Source organism: Danio rerio, chromosome 5 (assembly GCF_049306965.1).
Source record: "Danio rerio strain Tuebingen ecotype United States chromosome 5, GRCz12tu, whole genome shotgun sequence".
NCBI lineage: Eukaryota > Metazoa > Chordata > Actinopteri > Cypriniformes > Danionidae > Danio > Danio rerio.
In genome coordinates this window covers 25806207-25826065 of record NC_133180.1, presented here as the reverse complement: position 1 = coordinate 25826065, position 19859 = coordinate 25806207, and the positions used below count along the sequence as shown (strand labels likewise).

Genomic DNA, 19859 nt, shown 5'->3' with positions numbered 1-19859 from the left:
GATGATTATAAGAGCAAGTGTTAAAATTTGTACTAATATAAATTGTATATTATTAGAAAGTGAAAGTTGAAGTACTATCAGATTAATTTTTTATCGTGAGCTCACTTTATCGAATTTGATCAATTTGATCAAATATTGAATTTAAAAATCATATTTCATTTATAATATAGAGTTTTTGTTAATTTTATGTATTATTACTATTTATATTTCTTTGTTTATCAGTTCTTATCGAAATATGAAGTTGTTCTCATCATGTAATGTTTTTATGTATATTTATCTTGCCATGAAATAGCCGTAAGTTGCTGACATGGCAAAAAATAAATAAATAAATAAAATTTGTTCTAATAAAAACTTGCGGTGGCAACACGGTGACTTAGTGGTTAGCACTGTCGCCTCATGGCAAGAAGGTCCCTGTTTTGAGTCCCGACTGGGCCAGTTAACATTTCTGTTTGAAGTTTGAATTGTTCTCCCTTTGTTCATGTGGGATGTTTCCCAGTACTGGCCTGCAGCTGGAAGGGCTTCCGCTATGCTGGATAATTTTGCGGTTCATTCTGCTGTGGCGACCCCTGATAAATAAGTGGACTAAGCTGAAGGAAAATGAATGAATTAATAACTTATGGAGCAGCAAATTAAAATATGAACATGATTTATGAAATTGCAGCTTTGAATCACAGGTATGATAAAATTAAATGTATATTTTCACAATATTGATTTTTTATTGCATTTAATCAAACAAATACAAAAGTGGTAAACAGAAAAGACTGGTTTTAATAAATATCAATGTCCAAATTATTTTATGTATATTATGTATGCATGTTCTTTGCAAAAAGGAATATGTATACCCTGGAAAATAAACTTGCTGAAAAATCTCAATTCTTTGATACATTCAGGATAATTTTTTGCAATTAAACAAAACTAAATCAGCCAACTTTGCAACAACAGTGTAGATGTTCAAGCTCAATAAATGTGAAGTTTTCAGTTACCATTTCATCGACTGAACTGAAACTTTCTGTTATTTTATTATGTCAGAGTGGCACTTCAGATGTTCAACCAGAGAGACTGCAACCATCCATGCAATATGAAAACCACAAGCCAATGTAGCCAGCTTGACATCTATTAACCTGCTTTTTCTGTTTATCTCTGCAGTGGGTTCTTGCATTTGAGATTTTCATCCCATTGGTGCTCTTCTTCATACTCCTGGGCTTGCGGCAGAAGAAGCCAGCCATTCCAGTCAAAGAAGGTATGTTTCATAATGACACAATGAAAAGGGGTAGTTGATGGAAGAAATTAAGGAAGTGGCTCTTACCTCAAATCAGCCCGCTCTCAACCTCCACTGGTCAGATCACTTTTGCTTTTAGCTAAGGTTTTTATGAAGTTCACACACCCACTGTAATGATGTTGAGTGAGTGTGTCAGTAGTTACATTGGGTCCTTTAGCAGTAATTAAGTGGGAAGATTACTCAAACTTGAAAATTTGGTCATTATTTACTCTATGTTGTTTCAAATATGTATTTACTCTGAAGAATAGTAAAGGAAACATTTTAGAGAATGTTCTGGCGGTTCTCTTGTAAAGATCATCATGCCAGCAGTCTGCAAAAATCCCCTGAGAAATTAAAATTCCCCTGACAACTTGATCTGTATTCAATTCAAATCATGTTTTTTTTTTTTTTTTTTTTTACAATGTAGACTGTGTCGAAGCAGCTTAACAGAGAAGTTCTAGTAAATTGAGTTTACTAGAAAGTTTTCAGAGTTGAAGTTCAGTTTAGTTCAGTTCAGTGTGATTTAATTTTCACTGCTAAAAGTGCAAGTGCAAATACTGAAGAGTAAATCCATCGATACGTAGCTCCAAAAGAGCCAACCAAGCAAGCCAGTGGCAATTCGGGGTTTCAGTACTAATTGACTTTACCATCTTTACCACCAAATTGCACCATCTTAAAAACCACTTGATTGGCTATTGAATTCACATGGTCATCAGATACACCTAGGAATAACTCTGAAGGTTATCGCTTCACCACCCTTTTCCCATGGCTCAAGACAGGAGAAATGAATGTCAGAGAACAGTGCAAAAACAAAAAATGGCAGATAATGACCTATTTGAAGGTAACATAGAAAAAGTTCATGTAACTCTTGCAAATGCTGAAGTCAAAGCTGAAAACATTATTAGGCCCAATGCCAATTCTATATATTTTTTACCCCTACCCCCTTCCCCTTGGCCCTTGAAACAGAGTGTGAAGTGGAAGGGCTTAAAATTTTTCCCCTAGGAAATGGTACACCACTAAAACACCTGCACACATCATCATATGTATCAATTCGTCAATACGCTGGCATAGGATATGCGTTGAATTTCGACACAGTGTTTACTTTTCTATAATCTACACAGAACCGGAACGAGTTGCTAATATTCGAGTCTTGGGTACCAGGACAATCGGACTGGCCCAGTAGCTGTGGGATATTTCTACTACACCCAATTTTAACATATTACTCAATTCTTCCTGAATCACTTTTTTCTTGTGTTCAGGTAGGCGATACAGCCGGGTCCTAACAACCACGCCCGGTTTAGTCTCGATATGGTGCTGAATCAAGTTAATAAGACCGGTCAGGGGTGAGAACACGTCAGAATACTCGCGTTGAAGGTGTCGGACGTGAGTGCCCCACACTCAATATGCACAGGCAGTCCGCCCACCTCCATTGGAAATAACAGATTTGTGCGCACAAAAGATTCATTATGTGAACAGCTTATTTCATGGCAGCATCACAGTTTTATGATTTTTGCATGGCAAAACAAATCTATAGACACACACGCAACTACTTCTGTTATTTGGTCAAGCAGAACATTGGAGCCTTACTTGAGTTTGACGGCGTGCGCGAGCACATGTACTGTACACACGTACACACAGTAGTCTATTTATTTGTTTTGCCATAGGTCTGTTCTAAAGGTGATTTTTGTTTTGTTTCAGATTATCACTGTAAATACACATTCAAACTAAATAGTGATAAAAATCAAATCACAATATTGTTCACGAAAATCATGATAGGCTTTATTTGCCTATATTGCACAGCCCTAATTCACACTTTAGGCATATTCATCTATGCAAACACACGAAAACAACATTAACAGCATAGCAGACACTGTAAAAAGCTAAATCCCAGCCCCTAGAAATTTCTGACAGGGTTTTCGAGTGTTATTAAGTGACAGATGTGAAAGTATGTTGTATTATTATGGATTATAGATAGCGAAATTTAGTGGTTTATTTATTTTTTTAAAACACGAACGCAGATATAAATGTATTAAAATAAATGCTTGTTTGTTGTAAAAATTCATTATAATGACAAAAAAATATTGATTTATGCATATCCTGGCTTCCATGTGCAGCAATGTTGTCGTTGCAGATGGTGGATTCTGGGGAATTTTCTCAGCCCTTGGTTTCGAGTTTGGTCCTGGAAAATCTCAGTTTCAAGGGCTGTCTATTCCCTCCCCTTTAAGCTAAAGAGAATTCGGACACCCCTACCCCTCCACGTGAATATGCAATATGAGGGGAAAGGGGAAGGTTTAAGGGGTATAACTGGGATTGGGCCTTAGTGTTTGAGAGATTATTTAAATTTTTGTTCTCTGCCTCAGCTCTTAGGTCTTATTCTAATTCACATGCCAAAACTGTAATGTGGACCTTTGTGATATGAAAAAGACAGAATGTGCTGCTTTGTTTGATTCACTGAAGAGAATACAGATTTGAAATGACATGAATGCGAGTTAATAATGACCTGCAGAATTTTAGTTTGGTCTGAATTATTACTTTCAATGTTGTTTGTGTTATATGATAGTGTTTGTCCATTTTTCTTTGTTGTTGCATCATACAACTTTGCCAATCTGTCATTGATTGCAAAGGTTGTTTTGCTGTTAGACAGACTTTAGCCGTGTAGTATTATTTTTGTTGTCATTCACAAAACACCCTCATTTATATGTCATCACAATGTCTATTATGTTCGATGCTGAAATCACACCATGTTTTGTTTTATTTTTGCTTCTTTCTGTCATCTGTCCTCAATACTTTTCTCTCTCTCTCTCTCTCTCTCTCTCTCTCTGTACCTCTGTCTTTTATTCTATCTATCTCATGGTGCATGTTCACTGCATGCTGGACCAGTGTGTAAGTCAAAATGTTTGTTTTTTGTATGTTTGTGTGTATCTGAATCCTTAACTCTTTTGGGGGTTTGTGGGATCATTCCACTGTGTGTCTCTAATTGTGAGTGTGTGTTTTTCCTTGAGCTCTAATGTGTTTATTGTGCTGCTATTGTGTATTTGTCATGTCAACTGTTTATGCATCAATCTAATGGTAAAAGGGCCCATATAACTCAAACACTATGTGCTTACTGGAACTCACCTGACATGACGAAACAAATAACATTGCAACATAACCAGGTGTGATGTAATAAAACTGCAGCAACAATACATTTGTGTGTCATAATTGAGAAGTATCATATCGCAAAAAAGGCAAAAAAACCAAGGAAACTTTTCTATGACTTTTAATATTAAATTAATTTTATTTGGATACTATACTATACTATATGCCTGCAGAACATTTCAAATTGGTGTTATTTATATATAATATTTGCATAAACCCTTAATTTATGACATATCTGCATTACAGTGACTAATTATGGTCATTAAAGACCAGGTAATGCTTTTCATTTAGGGCTGCAACCAACGATTATTTTAATAATTGATTAATCTGTCGATTATTTCTTCATTAATTAATGAATTATATATAAAAAAAGAAAAGCATTCATTTTCAACCCTTTATTTAAAAAAGCTTATCCCTGAGCTATTATAATAATAATAATAATAATAATAATAATAATAATAATAATAATAAAAGTTTCATCCTGTTTTTAATCCAAATATCTTAAAAAAATCTTAAATCAAGATACATACTAGACACATGAAGTACAGTAGCATAAGAAATTATGTCTTGTTTTCTGAAAAACACCACAAATTGTTGTCTTGTTTTCTAAAAAAAAACGAATATTAATTGTTTGCTTAAAACAAGCAAAATTATTTGCCAATGGGGTAAGAAAAATACAGAACCCCGGAAGGGACGTAGTGGAGGAGAAAAAAATTGGCTGGGTGAAAAAAAAAAAAGTGGGTGAAAGAAAAAAATCGGTGGGAGGAAAATATTTTTTTGCGTTCTCTCGCAAAGTTTTGCGTTCCCTCGCAAAGATGTTTTGCGTTCCCTCGCAAAGATGTTTTGCGTTATCTCGCAAAGATGTTTTGCGTTCCCTCGCAAAACTGTTTCTCCACAAACACTTCCTGTTCACTTCACTCACGTAAACCCTCCCGTTTTTGCTGAAATTCTCCCATATTTTACCATTCTATCCCACTTTCTTTACCATTCTGTCCTTTTTTCAAACCATTAGATGAGGACTTTCATGATTTACATCCAATGAGAAGAGGGAATCCAGATTTCAGAGACTAGGATTATAATATAGCTTTTAACGCTTGCTGTTTTATTACGTCACGCCTGGTCTAAGAGGTTTAGGTGTTGGGCCCCCATATGTCTGCGTGAACACTAACATAATCCACAATCCACTATGAGCGAAGGATATGTCTTACAATGTTATTCAAATACCTTGTCCAGATAATGACACATCTGTGCTTTTTCAACCAATGAGCTGAGACTCTAATTGTCAAACACTCACACAAACACACACACACTGACTGAATTCATCCACTTACTGAGCCATCAGGTTATTTCCCCAGACTGATCTTTGCTCTTTTAATCCTCAGCTGTGTTTGCGAAGCGGGAGCAGATGTCAGATATAAGCGTTAGGAAAAGCGAGGCAATAAACACAGCTACCTCTCGTGAGCAGACAACCTGTCACTGGAACAGCAGAAATATAACACGCTTCAGTGTTAACGTCAATCGAGGAATTTTTTTTGTGCAGAGTTGTCGGGTGCCGATGGTGAACTCGGTTTAGCTAACGCTGCTGCTTCTGGTTGAATGCATTTATTTATTTATTTTTTTCTGGAACAGGCGGCATTGGACATGGATGCCAACTCCACAGGCCACACGCTACAGTGACAAAACACTTAGGGCAGGAAAAAGAGTCAGCACTTACCATTAAGTAACCTTCTAGATCTCTCCATCAGTGCCAACCGCCTCATGTTTGCATTTCAGGCAGGACTGCCAAAGTGAGCGAAGGAGAAAGCTGAATCTGAATTGACTGAGCCGTTCATTAATTAAGGCTTCATTAAATAATCTCAGCCTAATTTAGTCATTAGTAGATATATGCAGGGCAAATTCGTAAAAAGAGGAATGGTTTATCAGAGAATTGTCATTTGAAGGGTATAGTAGTAGTGCATTTCAGCAGGTGAATCGTGTTTTGGTGAACAAATGTTACAGGCTTTGCGATCAATAGACAACCTTGTTGATGAAAACATTGGTTTAGTGATTAATGCACATGCTGTAAATACAGAGCATGCTGATAATGAGAGAGAAGCAGGTTTGATTTTGGCTCCTTGCTAACATTAGGTCACCTCAGATGTATGGTTTTAAGAGATACAGACACAGAACACACTACTAATACACTACTATAATGATGTGATTCACAAAAAAAAAAAACATTTAATCAATTCTGCAATGTGGAATTGTGCTTGTTTTTGCGGTTGTTTAAGTACTTCCGATAGTTGTTTTAGTACTGCGATAGTTGGCTATGGAAGAAATGCTTAGGAATAATAAACATCAGAAAGTGTGGTTATTATTGAAGACCAGGTAATAATGTTTTTCGTTACTAATAATGGCAGTTTAGACATGTCAAAGTCAGACATGACATTTTAAATTTTTTAAATATCATTACATGTTTTATTTAATAAATCATTCAAAAGTTTGTTGTCCCTAAATATCTTTTAAATAAATGCTGTTCTTTTTACGGTTTTAATTATTAAAGAATCCTTACAAAAATGGTCAAACTGCTTGCTTTAAAACAAGTGTGTTCATGGCTATGCATAAAATGGAGAATAATATAATAAGAAAATGTCAGTTCGCAACATGAACCAGCATAACAAGCTGCTTTTACTGTCTAAAAATCAATGGAAGTGAATGAGACTGGAAGTCTCGTAAAAAAGATTCCAATGGCCGCTCGTACATTAAGAATAAGGCCAATAGTCGTAAGTGTGAATTTGAAAAAATATATATTTATGTTTTACATGAAAGCTGAAATAATAAGCTTTCTGTGGATGTATAAAGTCTGAAATCTGAGAATTCAGAAAAATCAAAATACAAAGAATATTGACTTTAAAATTATCAACATGAAGTGCTTAGCAATGCATGTTTCTAGTGATATATTTACAGTAGTACATTTACAACATATATTCATAGAGCATTATATACAGTATACTTAATATTCTAATAGTTTTTGGGGTTTTACGACCCTTTGAGAAGATGAAGTAGAAAATAAACAAATAACTTTCTAATGACTAATCTGGTGCTAAAAATGCTTTCTAGTACCTAGAACATTTTTTGTGAAATATAAAATCACAGGTTAGGGCTGTGGAAAATTCAATTTAGATTTCTTTTTAAAATTTTGAACTCTTTAAAAAATCTTTTTCCATAATTTTGATGAGTTTTTATTAGTTTGTTTATAAACTGTGTCCCATTCTGTAATAGCATTTACAGAAAATGCATTATTATTTACAGAAAAAAAAAATATATAGTTGAAGTCAGAATTATTTGCCCCCCTTTGAATTTTTTTTCTTTTTTGAATATTTTCCAAATGACATTTAACAGAGCAAGGACATTTTCACAGTATGTCTGATAATATATATTTTTTTCTTCTGGAGAAAGTTTGATATCAGCTAGAATAAAATAAAAGCAGTTTTAATTTTTTTCAAAAACAATTTTAAGGTCAAAATTATTAGCCCCTTTAAGCTAATTTTTTTTTGACTGTTTACAGACCAAACCATCGTCATACAATACCTTGCTTAATTACCCTAACCTGCAGTTAACCTAATTAACCTAGTTAAGCTTAAATGTAACTTTAAGCTGTATAGAAGTGTCTTGAAAAATATCTAGTTAAATATTATTTACTGTCATCATGGCAAAGATAAAATAAATCCGTGATTAGAAATGAATTATAAAAACTATTATGTTTAGAAATGTGTTAAAATTATATTAGCACACTTGTTCAATATTTATTCTTTTTTAAAGATTTATCAAGTGATTTTCAACAGAATAAAGAACTTAGAAAGTATTGTCTATAATATTTTCATTTCAGCTAGAATAAAAGCAGTTTAAACATTTTTTTAAACCATATTAAGGTCAAAAGTTTTATTATATGGCCCACTGATAATCATTTTAAATAATCGTTATCATGATTTTTCCCATAATCGAACAGCCCTATCACAGATGCACATTTAATTCAAAGCAGAATCATTCACATAATGACCGAATAAGGATTTGTAAACTAGGTGTTCTGTTTGTCACTCCTGCAGTCGTCGTGGCCTTTGAGAAACAAATGCGACCATTTACCTCTCCCTGTGACTTGACTCCATATCGAGTGTATACAGGAGCAGGTTGCGGTGCGGAAGTGAGTCATCTAAACACTGCTGTCCACTCCTTCGCTCTATAGAAGACGAGACTGGCAGCTTGTGGGTGTACAAGAGCCACACAACACCACAATGCTGCTTTTATTCTTCTCCAGTGACAGCTTGTCCAGTCAACCTCAGCGTGTGTGATGAAGTGAATAATCTGAAGGCCACTCAAAGTTTATCCAAACGGTCTGACATCTGAAACCCTCTCTGACCCCGTGTTTGCTCTCTGATATGACGGCTGCTTCTTTTTCTCTCTCTGTCTTTTAATCTCTCCCCAAATCTTTGATACGTGGACCTCGGGAAAAATGGCATCTCCATTGTTTGTTGTGTTATCCCACATCCTACTCGCATTCCTGCCCGTAATCATTTACCTCCATTCATACGCTGCTTTGCTTTAAAAAAAAAAAATCATGTTTTCTTTTCAATTCACTTTCATCAAAACCATTTAAACCTCATTGCAATACTGGATTTCACTTTCCTGTCACCTCCATTCTCTCCGTGCCTCCGCCGTGGTCTATTTTTCCCGGTTCTGTCCAGCCTTCTATAGCGCGGCGCCGCTCACCTCGGCGGGCATCATTCCCATCATGCAGTCGTTGTGTCCGGATGGTCAGCGGGATGAGTTTGGCTTCCTGCAGTATAAAAACTCCACGTGAGTCCACCTACACTCTGTTTCTGATATTTTTACTCCCTCTCTTTTGATGACTAAGATGAGCTCTAATGTATTCTGCTCTCATTATGGGGTGTGAATTGCAGTCACCATCACCACCTGTAGTTAGATTATATGAGCTGTTAGATTGTGCAATGGATCTTATCTTTGTGCTCAGAAACCTCAGTCGTTTTTTGCTCTTGAACTGTTCTGTACTAGTCTACCAGTATCACCAGTTGGTACTGACTAGTATTAATACTTAGGATACAATAAGATGTTAGTACATAATTCAAAGGCCCATTGTTTCTATTGTTCTAACTAAAACAAACAAAAAAAAAAAACAGTTTACTTATCTAGTTATTAGCATTAGTTGTGCATAGGATATTAATACACAGGTGGCACTGTGGCTCAGTGGTTTGTACTGTCACCTCACAGCTAAAAGGTTGCTGGTTTGAGTCCCAGCTGGGTCAGTTGGCATTTCTGTGTGGAGTTTGCATGTTCTGCTCATGTTCCACTCCTGGTGCGCTGGTTTCCCCCACAGTCCAAAGATATGTGCTATAGTGTGTGAATGCGAGAGTGTATGAGTGTTTCCCAGTACTGGGTTGCAGCTGGAAGGGCATCCACTGCGTAAAACATATGGCAGATTAGTTGGTGGTTCATTCCGCTGTAGCGACCCCTGATAAATAAGCGTCTAAGCCATAGGAAAATGAATGAATGAATATTAATTCACAATACATAACCCAGTGGTTATATTGTTAACTAAAATTATTACCAGAGAAATATTTTTTTTAAATAAAAATGACAAAATAGCAAAAGATTACATTATAAAAACATTTAACATTAACTCTAAAATATTAGTAAAAAATTCTCAATCTCATTAATCTTTATAGTACTATTACACATAATATTACATTACAATACTATTACATGTATTATTACATTAGAAGTTCTAAAAATAGTCAAGACAAATCAAGCTTTATTGTCATTCCGCTACATACGTGGGCATACATGGGAACGAAATGTCATGTCTCGAAGAATAACGGTGCCACATAGATTAATCATAAATACAAACACAACACTGGGCATAAGAGCTATTATAAAAACCTATGCATAACTAACACATACAATAAAATAAAATAAAAATAGATTAAATATAAATGAAAATAATTGAAACTGACAAAAAGCAAATTTTAATAAATACTATAATTATGTATACATGATTCTAAAATAACACTCTCATTACCTGGTGATACTCAATACAATGAACAGATGATAAATATATACTTAAGAAGTACAAGTTTCAAATTGCAGAAAGTAAAACTGAAAAAAAAAACTACGCTCAGTAAAAATATAGAAAATAAAATGCACAAAATAACTAAAATATTGAACGAATAAACAAATAATATAAAGTCATTGTAAGCTGACTTGGATATTAACAATTTAAAAAAGGAATTTATTATTAATAATACCGAAATAACACTATAAGGACGTGGTGATTGAATAAATAATATGTCTGAAAAATTGTATAGAAAGTGAGCAATATGATACAATAACTGTTGTATAAGCGCAATATCACATGAGTAACAGTGTGATGTGGCTGTATGTCGACAATGGTGGGAGACATTTGTTGACTTGAGTTCCCTTGAGCCAATGCATGCCTCTCACCAGTGCCGATATACAGCCACATCACACTGTTACTCCTGTAATATTGCGCTTAATTCTAATAATTTGTTCAGTTGTAGTTTGAATTTTATGCTCAGAAAATGCAGTTTTTCTTACCTAAGGACTTATTATGCGGTCTCTTCCTTCTTATAACCGTTTCTTTGGTCTGCTCAGACAGGCTGATGGCAGCCAATGCACTGAATCCGATGCTCTGAAGTTATAAATATTTTTAAAAAGGCACTATCCTTATAAATAAACTGCATAGTTGCAATCTAAACAACTACATTCTCTACTAAAAAAGCATCAAAAGTACATTATGTTGTCTAACAGCAGCAATTTTTGTCAAGCTGTTGAGTGTCCTCTGCTTGTCGCTGTATGTGGGCGGAGTAATACACAAGGGTGAAGAGGCGGTACTAGTGCTGTTATTTGCAGAATATCCCACGACTATCAGCCAATTAGATTCAAAAACTAGACAGAACTGGTGTATAAATATGTATAGTGTAAATATAAACATGTAACAGTGATGCTGCAAATATTGAAACACTGTAAAACTTTTTTTTAATCTCTCTAATAATCTATGGTCTATATCCTATACTTGTTTGTTGTTGCTGTTTTTCTATTGAGTTACCTCACATTTGGGATTTGATCTTCTCTTCTCTTTCGTGTGTTCTCTTTGCTCCTCTTATGATTAAAGTTCACTTCTCTGACCTCAGTGTTTCTGTTGTGTCTCAGTGTGACTCAACTGCTGGAAAGGATAAGTGAAGTTGTGGAGCAGAATCACTTGTTTACGTCAGACAGGCCTAGTCTGGGAGAGGAGCTTGAGTCTCTGCAGCAGCACCTCGAAAGTCTGAGCTCAGCACAAGGCCCTCTAGAGAGCCACTACAACACCAGCCACGGTCAGAAAATGCACAGACATACTAAACATGCAGCAGACTTCATTATCTTGCATGTCTTTATGCAAATTAGAAATTAGAAGCAAATCAGTACGGTAGTAACACAGTGCTGCTGTTACTGTCTGATTTGGTGACAAGTTAATTCAGACACTGATTGCATGATATTTTATTGTGGTAGAATTATGACTAGCTTAACAAAAGTTATAAAATAACTACATATTACCAACCATTAAGATGCATATACAGTTGAAGTCAGAATTATTAACCCCCCTTTGAATTTTTGTTCTTTTTTAAATATTTTCTAAATGATGTTTAACAGAGCAAGGACATTTTCACAGTATGTCTGATAATATATTTTCTTCTATAGAAAGTCTTATTTGTTTTATTTCGGCTAGAACAAAAGCAGTTATTAATTTTTTAAACACCATTTTAAGGACAAAACTATTAGCCCCTTAAGCAAATTTTTTTCGACTGTCTACAGAACAAAACATCATTATACAATAATTTGCCTATTTACCCCAACCTGCTTAATTAAACAAATTAACCTAGTTAAGCTATAAATGTCACTTTAAGCTGTATGAAAATGTCTTGAAAAATATCTAGTCAAATATTATTTATTGTCATCATGTCAAAGATAAAATAAATCAGTTATTAGAAATGAGTTTTTAAGCTATTATGTCTAGAAATTAGTTGAAAAAACCTTCTCTCCGTCAAACAGAAATTGGGGGGAAAATTAAGGGGTCTAATAATTTAGGGGGGCTAATAATTCTGACTTTAACTGTATATGGCATAGATGTGTTTTTTTAAAGGAATTATAGACCACACTGAATAATAACATTCATATTTAGAGGCACACCTAAAGTGACAGACTTCCTGCATTGTGCTGATTTCTTTGAGATCAATGAATATGTGCAATAATAAAAAAAAAAAAAAAGTCATGTGGTGCTTTTCCACTGCACGGTACAGCTCACTATAAGGGGATTTCCACTGTGCGCGATATCTAGTTGCTGGTATTTTAGTTACACCTCAGTTGAGGTTCTGAGTATGCCGTACAAATGATAAATGTGGCATGACAAACAGTAAATGCTGCAGATCATTGATTGGCTAGAGGTAAACGTCACTTCCCACGTCATTTGATTGATTACACAACACACCAGAACTGCTAGATTTAAATAAACAGTCAGCAGCAGGCTCCATAGGATCATTTTAAATGACAAAACAGAACAAATATATATATATATATATATATATATATATATATATATATATATATATATATATATATATATATATTTATTTATTTATTTATTTATTTATTTATTTATTTATTTATATTATTATTATTTTTTAATGGTAACAAACTGCAGCAGAAATGCAAACCATGCTACAGTAAAGCAAACTCTTTAAGTTGTGCAATATAGTGGAAAAAGTTGACTTGTGGATGCAGGAGTCATCTGAAAATGTGTGACACATGTATTTGCATTGCATAATATTACAAGGCCAATAGAGAAGCTAAATGTTACACTGGCCTCTTTGTACTGTACTTGCCTGAAGTTTATTGATGAATCAACCTTTAAAGCTTTGGAGTTACTAATTGATATATTTTAAGGCTCTATAAAAGAAGCCTCACACTCACATATACTTACAGTATTCGATCAAATGTATAGTAAGAAGTCAAAACTACAGGGAAAAGTGCACACTTCATGCTTTTACCAAGAAATGTAAGTTTTATTGTGTACTAAAAGCACATATTCCTTTTTTTCCCACTCTCAAACACTTAAAAACAGAAGAACAAAGCTGTGATTTGAGGAACAATGTTGTTGAGGTTTACAAAATGGGAAGTGGCTATAAGAAAACAGCAAAAACACTAAAAATGGCCAGCTTTAGGGCAATAGATTATAATACAGTCAGATGTAAGTGATATAAATCGGGCTCATAAAGACCTTTTTTCCATCCTTCTTTACTCATATTTACTAAAGGTGTCAATATCAACAGGACAATAAAAGCACTGTACTGTACTGTACAGTAGTGTTCATTTAAAGCTACAGAAAAGTACATATTTTTTTGTTAAACAATGTACATGTAATGTATTCCAGGTTTCACTGTGGGAAGCGTCCTCAGGAACCAGTCGATGTTCCAGCAGTTTCTGATCCGAAATCTCTCCCTGCCGAACGACACGTCCAGCCTGCTGCTCTCCTCCCCCGTCAATCTAAAAGAGGTCTGTCTTCTCACCTCATCTGCCTTTTTTGTCAAACTCAGGTCAGACAGCAACGCTTTTGAAGTCTGAATCATGACTCAGCGTCGTGCTCCTCCGAGCCTCCTCGCGCTTTCATCCGCTTTGGAGTCTCCGCTCGGGTTTGCAGCTCCATTAGTGATTCCGCTGCATGACAACAGAGCGCGAGAATGTGCGATTGAATCTGATGCTTCAGGGCAGAGGAGCTCCAGCGCTTTAATGTGTGGGGTTAACGTGCTACAGTCAATGTGAAAGTGTTGAGATATGCTCTTGTGAGTTTGCGAGTGAAATGTTAATTTTCCTCAGGGAGTTTTGTTGCTTCTTTTCTCTGGCTATTTAAAGGATGTGTGTGAGATAGGAGTTTCTAAATCGGTGCCTGTGTGTGTGTGCCTGTGTGTGTGTACTCTATTCAGGTGTATAATCTCATCTTTGGGACGTATCCCAAAGCGGGATCAAAGGGAGGAGAAAGAGATGAAGGACAGCACCAACTCAACAGTCCTGGCGAGAAGCTTGTACAGCTGGAGGTAGAGTGATGCCCTTCAGAAAATACACATATTTGAACGTTAATGAATTTATGTAATAATATATAACAGTTAATTAATTCATTTGTTTCTTCATTCATTCATAAATTAAAAACAACATGTTGATGTACAATATGTTAATGCAACAGTGCCTTTTTCTTTCACATATTGTTATCTTTCCAAAAATTAAACCCTCTTTTTTTCCCATCCATTATTATTCTTTATCCCTCGAAGCACATTTTGCAAAAAAGCACCCGCTAATTGAAAAAATATGAACGTATAGGCTGCTTAAAAATGACTAACGCTGATTTTATATTTTTTGAACTCTAATAAAATGCACAGAAAGTGAAAATACTACACTGACAGGAATGCAAGCACACAACATTTGGATAATAGTATAACTGTCTCAAACTTTACAGACTTAATGCAATGCTTGAGCCGCTGCAGTGCCTGTCTCATTCATATTTCATACTCGCTGAGCTGCTGTAAGCAACTTTTTTTGAATACCACACATAATATACCTACCACTTGACAGATGTGTCCTGAGAAATCACCTGTCTATGTCCCAGGCCTAGACATCGCAAACAAGCAGACAGCGTCTCTTCAATATATTATTTACTCTCTCTTGACTTTAAATCCTTGGCTGTTTTTACAGTCGTTAGATTTGATTTGCTAAGCCCAGTCATATTAACGCATTAATTCTGATAGTCATAAAAATGAGTTTTAGCTAATGATGGGGTGTTGAAACTCTAGTTTGGAGTCAGTAGACGATTAGCCGTCATCTCACTGTGCATCAGTGGCAAGTGGCTGATTACTGAAGTGAGTGGAAAAAAAGTCCCCTTCCTGCATGTGGGGATTTTTTATTGGGTTTTTTCTTCATATTTTGTACATTTAATGATTTATATTGTTACAATAGTAATAATAATAATAATAATAATACAATAATTATTGTACCCACACTTGTAAAAAAAAAACAAAAAAAAAAACACATAATTGTTAAGAAAGTAGTAGTAATAATAATATTATTCGTATTGTAAAAATGAAAATAACTGTTAAAAATAATCAGTTTCACTGGATTACTAGGGTTTATTAGATATGGGTTCAAGTAAAATATTAATATTTTATTTATTCTGTAAAGGACTGATCGATAAAGGTTTGCTTTTTTTATTAAAATATGTTTGAAATTAAAAATACTGACAGATAGAGTTTTTTTTATTTTAGAAAATGATAATTGATCAGAATAACAAAATGTTTAATTTGTTGTAATTGAAAATCAGGGTAATTCCACCAGTAATTCCAAGTAAAAAAGGGTATTGTGTTGCCTAAAAAGGAGTATAATCATGTCTGATAACATGACACCATTATGTTTTCATTCAAACAAAACTTGACAAGATTGTTGTTTTACATTTGGAAGAAAGAGTTTTTAATATATTTTATTATTAATTAAAATTTTACATTTAAATTGGAAATCCAGAGAAACTGAGAATTTTCAAATGGTCTTGTAAGGATGAGGTTTGGAAATGGAAATGGAGTTCCAGAATGGTCAGCAGGCAGGGGTCAAACCAGAAGGAAAACAAAAATGTAAAGTTAATCCAAAAAGGGTGAATCCAGCAAACTGGCAAAGGTCAAATTAGGCGGCAAACAATAATAAAACAAAGAACAGTCCAGAATCAGAACAGACAGTGCTAAACACAGAAAGCAAGAAACACTTGATTTAAGTTCATAACATGAAACATAATACAATCTGCAACAATGAAGATGTGTGAGTGGGGTGCTTAAATAGTGTGTGTGTAATGTCCTGCAGCTGTGTCGGTGTAATCAGTGTCCAGGTTGATAACAGCTGTAGATGGTTGATTAGCACAATACATGATGGGAAGTGTAGTCCTGGTGGAGTGTACATATATCTAGAGTGTCCACTAGTGAGTCTGTTGGGTATTCCAGCTAATACTAGTGACAGGACTAGAGAATAGATTGGGCTCAAAAAACTAAACCTGACCCTATCCGAGCCCGTGCACCTTGTGTCCGAGCTGACTCAGTCTTACACATTAACTGTAATTATGAGCCCGTGCCAGATTTTTGACATGACATTTCAGTCTATCCCTATTTATGCTCAGAAGCAACTACTTGGAGGCTGGCACAGTCTAGACGGGGGTCTGATTCAGAAGGCACTGAGAGATCCCACAAAAGCTGCTCACCGTCAAGCTCTTCTCAAAGTCTTCTCCCAGGCGTTGGGCATCGCTGGCGGTGTAGGAGGTCAAAAATTCGATCCTCAAGCACTGCGTGAGATGGAGGTCAGTCTGACACTACACTTTAACAGTTCATTCCACTCGAATCATATCCTTGAGTTCAGTGTCCATGGCTGACAAATGTACCTCTTATATTTTTTCAGGGAGTTCTGTTGACTGGTGCAGTGCTTGAAAGCCTTACCTGTGGGGAAGGAGGGAACAGTGAGATTGGCAAAATCCTATTGGTCCCTGAGAAACAACAGGCGGTTTTACAGGCCTACCGCACGACTGTTTGTGGTTTAGGGGCTGGGCAGAGGGCGGAGCTTTTCAGACAGTTGAGTGAAGAACTGAGAGATCAGATTGACACACAGAGAGTCTTTGATCAGGTACAGTATGTGCAAGAACAACACTTTTTTTTAAGCAAAATACTGTAATTTTGTTGAATTTGGCTAAATGTTCTTGTTTGTTAATTGTTTATTTTACCAAATCAGTCAAAATCAAATCAAATCCCTTTTATTGTCACATCATCAGCAGCATGTGTGCTATAATGAATGAAAAACTTAGTGAAAAGCAAAATAAAACGACATACTCCAAAAAAAAAAATTGTTTAATTTAAAATAAAATTGTTAATAGTATATATATATATATATATATATATATATATATATATATATATATATATATATATATATATATATATATATATATATATATATATATATATGTGTGTGTGTGTGTGTGTGTGTGTGTATATACTATTAACAATGTTGACAATAAATATGTAAAAGACAATAATTGCGTAAAAGAAAATACTTAAAAGAAAAAAAAACACTTTACACACATATGTAGACACAAATAGACAAGTACACCGTCGAAAAAGTGTGTCCATGTACACATAATTTGACTGTTGGTGGATAGTTATTGTAAGCAGTCATTTATTCCATTGTTGTATTGTTGTAAAATCTAATTTCCCCATCCATAACATCCTCCTCAGTGTCCTATTAAACACAATAAAGAATTTAAGACAAGTACACCGTCGAAAAAGTGTGTACATGTACACATAATTTGACTGTTGGTGGATAGTTATTGTGAGCAGTCATTTATTCCATTGTTGTATTGTAAAATCTAATTTCCACCTCCATAACATCCTCCTCAGTGTCCTATTAAACACAATAAAGAATTTAAGAAATGGAAATGGCACTGGAAATGACTGTGGAGGGGAGTTTCCATTATTTCTGGAAAATAAGTAATATAATGGGTGTAATAAAGTGACATTACTGTACAGCAATCATAAAAATATTAAAAAAGGCATTCAAAAGTATAAAGGCATGATTAAATTGTCCTCAACATACCACGAATGACCCCAAAATCTTGATTCGTTTTGGATGCAGCAATATTGCGGACGTTAAATAGGGCTGATGTACTGTTTGGCTGCACAGTATGTGCTGTACCAGTGTCTTAATCAATAATGCTCATTAACTTGAACATTGAGTGATAATATTTCATAATCTAATAATTAATTTTCATCTTTTCATAAAAAAGTTTTTTTTTTAAAGTTAGAAAAAAGTAATTACTACAAATAGAATTAAAATGAAGAGAAAATTATGTTTAAGTATCCATGCAAAAAGGAAGGGAGAAAAATATAAGAATCAAATGTATTATTTATAGAATATATCGAAAATGGAGAGTATGCATCGTCTATTCATATTGTTTCAGTGATAAAAAAAAAAGTAATAATCAAGAAAAAAGAATGCAGTGGGCTGAAAAGATGTGTTGCCATAGATAAATTGTTGTATAATTGTAAAATCTAATTTCCACCTCTATTTTATTATCCTCAGTGTCCTATTAAACACTGTAAAGAATTAAAGACATGGAAATGGCACTGGAAATGAGGAGAATTTCCATTATTTTAGGAAAATAAATAATATAATGGGTGTAATGAGGTGACATTATTGTACTGCAACCATTAAATATTTAAAATCACATTTGAAAGTATAAATGCATGATGAAATTGCCTTTAAAACACTATGAATCTCGATTAATTTTGGTTGCAGCAATATTGCAGATGTTAAATAGTGTTGTAGTACTGTATGGCTCTACAGTATGTGCTGTGTCTTAATCAATAATGCTCATTAACTTGAACATTGAGTGATAATATTTCATAATCTAAAGATTTCACTTTTTTATAAAAAAAACAATTACTTTATTTACCTGCTTTACACAAAAGTAATCACTGCAAATCAAAGGTATCAATGCTAAAACAGCCCTGGAAGAAGATTTGTGGAGAAAAATATAAGAATCAAGTGAATTATTTATTAGATTAGATTAGATTAGATTAGATTAGATTAGATTAGATCAGGCGATGTGGTGGCGCAGTATGTAGTGGTCGCCTCACAACAAGAAGGTCACTGTGTGGAGTTTGCATGTTCTCCCCGCGTTTGTGTGGTTTTCCTCCGGGTGCTCTGGTTTCTGCCACAGTCCAAAAAAATGCGGTACAGTTGAATTGGGTAGGCTAAATTGTCCGTAGTGTATGAGTGTGAATGAGTGTGTATGGATGTTTCCCTGAGATGGGTTGCAGCTGGAAGGGCATCCGCTGTATAAAACATTTGCTGGATAAGTTGGTGGTTCATTCCGCTGTGGCGACCCTAGATTAATAAAGGGGCTAAGCTGAAAATATAAAACTAAGGGACTAAGCTGAAAAAATATAAGGTGTAAGTTATAAAGTGCAATTATAGAAAAAACTATGGTGATATATATATAGAATAAAAATGGAGAGTATGCATTGTCTATTTACATCAGGGGTCACCAATCACGGTCCTGGAGGGCCGGTGTCCCTGCAGGGTTTAGCTCCAACTTGCCTCAACACACCTGCCTGGGTGTTTCAAGTATACCTAGTAAGAGCTTGATTGGCTGGTTCAGGTGTGTTTGTTTAGGGTTGGAGCTAAAACTTACAGGACACCGGCCCTCCAGAAACAAGTTTGGTGACCACTGATTTACATTGTTTCTGTGATAACAGTGAATAATCAAGAAGAAAAGAATGCAGCGGGCTGAAAAGATCTGTTGCCATAGATTTACTTGTTGCACCATGTCGCATTATGG

General features: G+C 34.9%; 1 protein-coding gene across 2 annotated transcripts in view; it reads left to right on the top strand.

The window, feature by feature from the left end:
* abca2 (ATP-binding cassette, sub-family A (ABC1), member 2) overlaps positions 1–19859 on the top strand; it is a 128775-nt gene that overhangs the window by 52797 nt on the left and 56119 nt on the right. Inside the window, exons 2-8 of one of the 2 annotated variants that reach the window (XM_068221438.2) lie at positions 1147–1240; positions 9118–9229; positions 11621–11784; positions 13878–13999; positions 14428–14538; positions 16653–16826; positions 16925–17146. In XM_068221438.2, coding sequence (XP_068077539.2) covers positions 1147–1240; positions 9118–9229; positions 11621–11784; positions 13878–13999; positions 14428–14538; positions 16653–16826; positions 16925–17146 — 999 coding nt within the window. Of the gene's footprint in view, positions 1–1146; positions 1241–9117; positions 9230–11620; positions 11785–13877; positions 14000–14427; positions 14539–16649; positions 16827–16924; positions 17147–19859 lie in introns of both variants that reach the window. The other variant, XM_005165230.6, reaches the window with a different exon arrangement.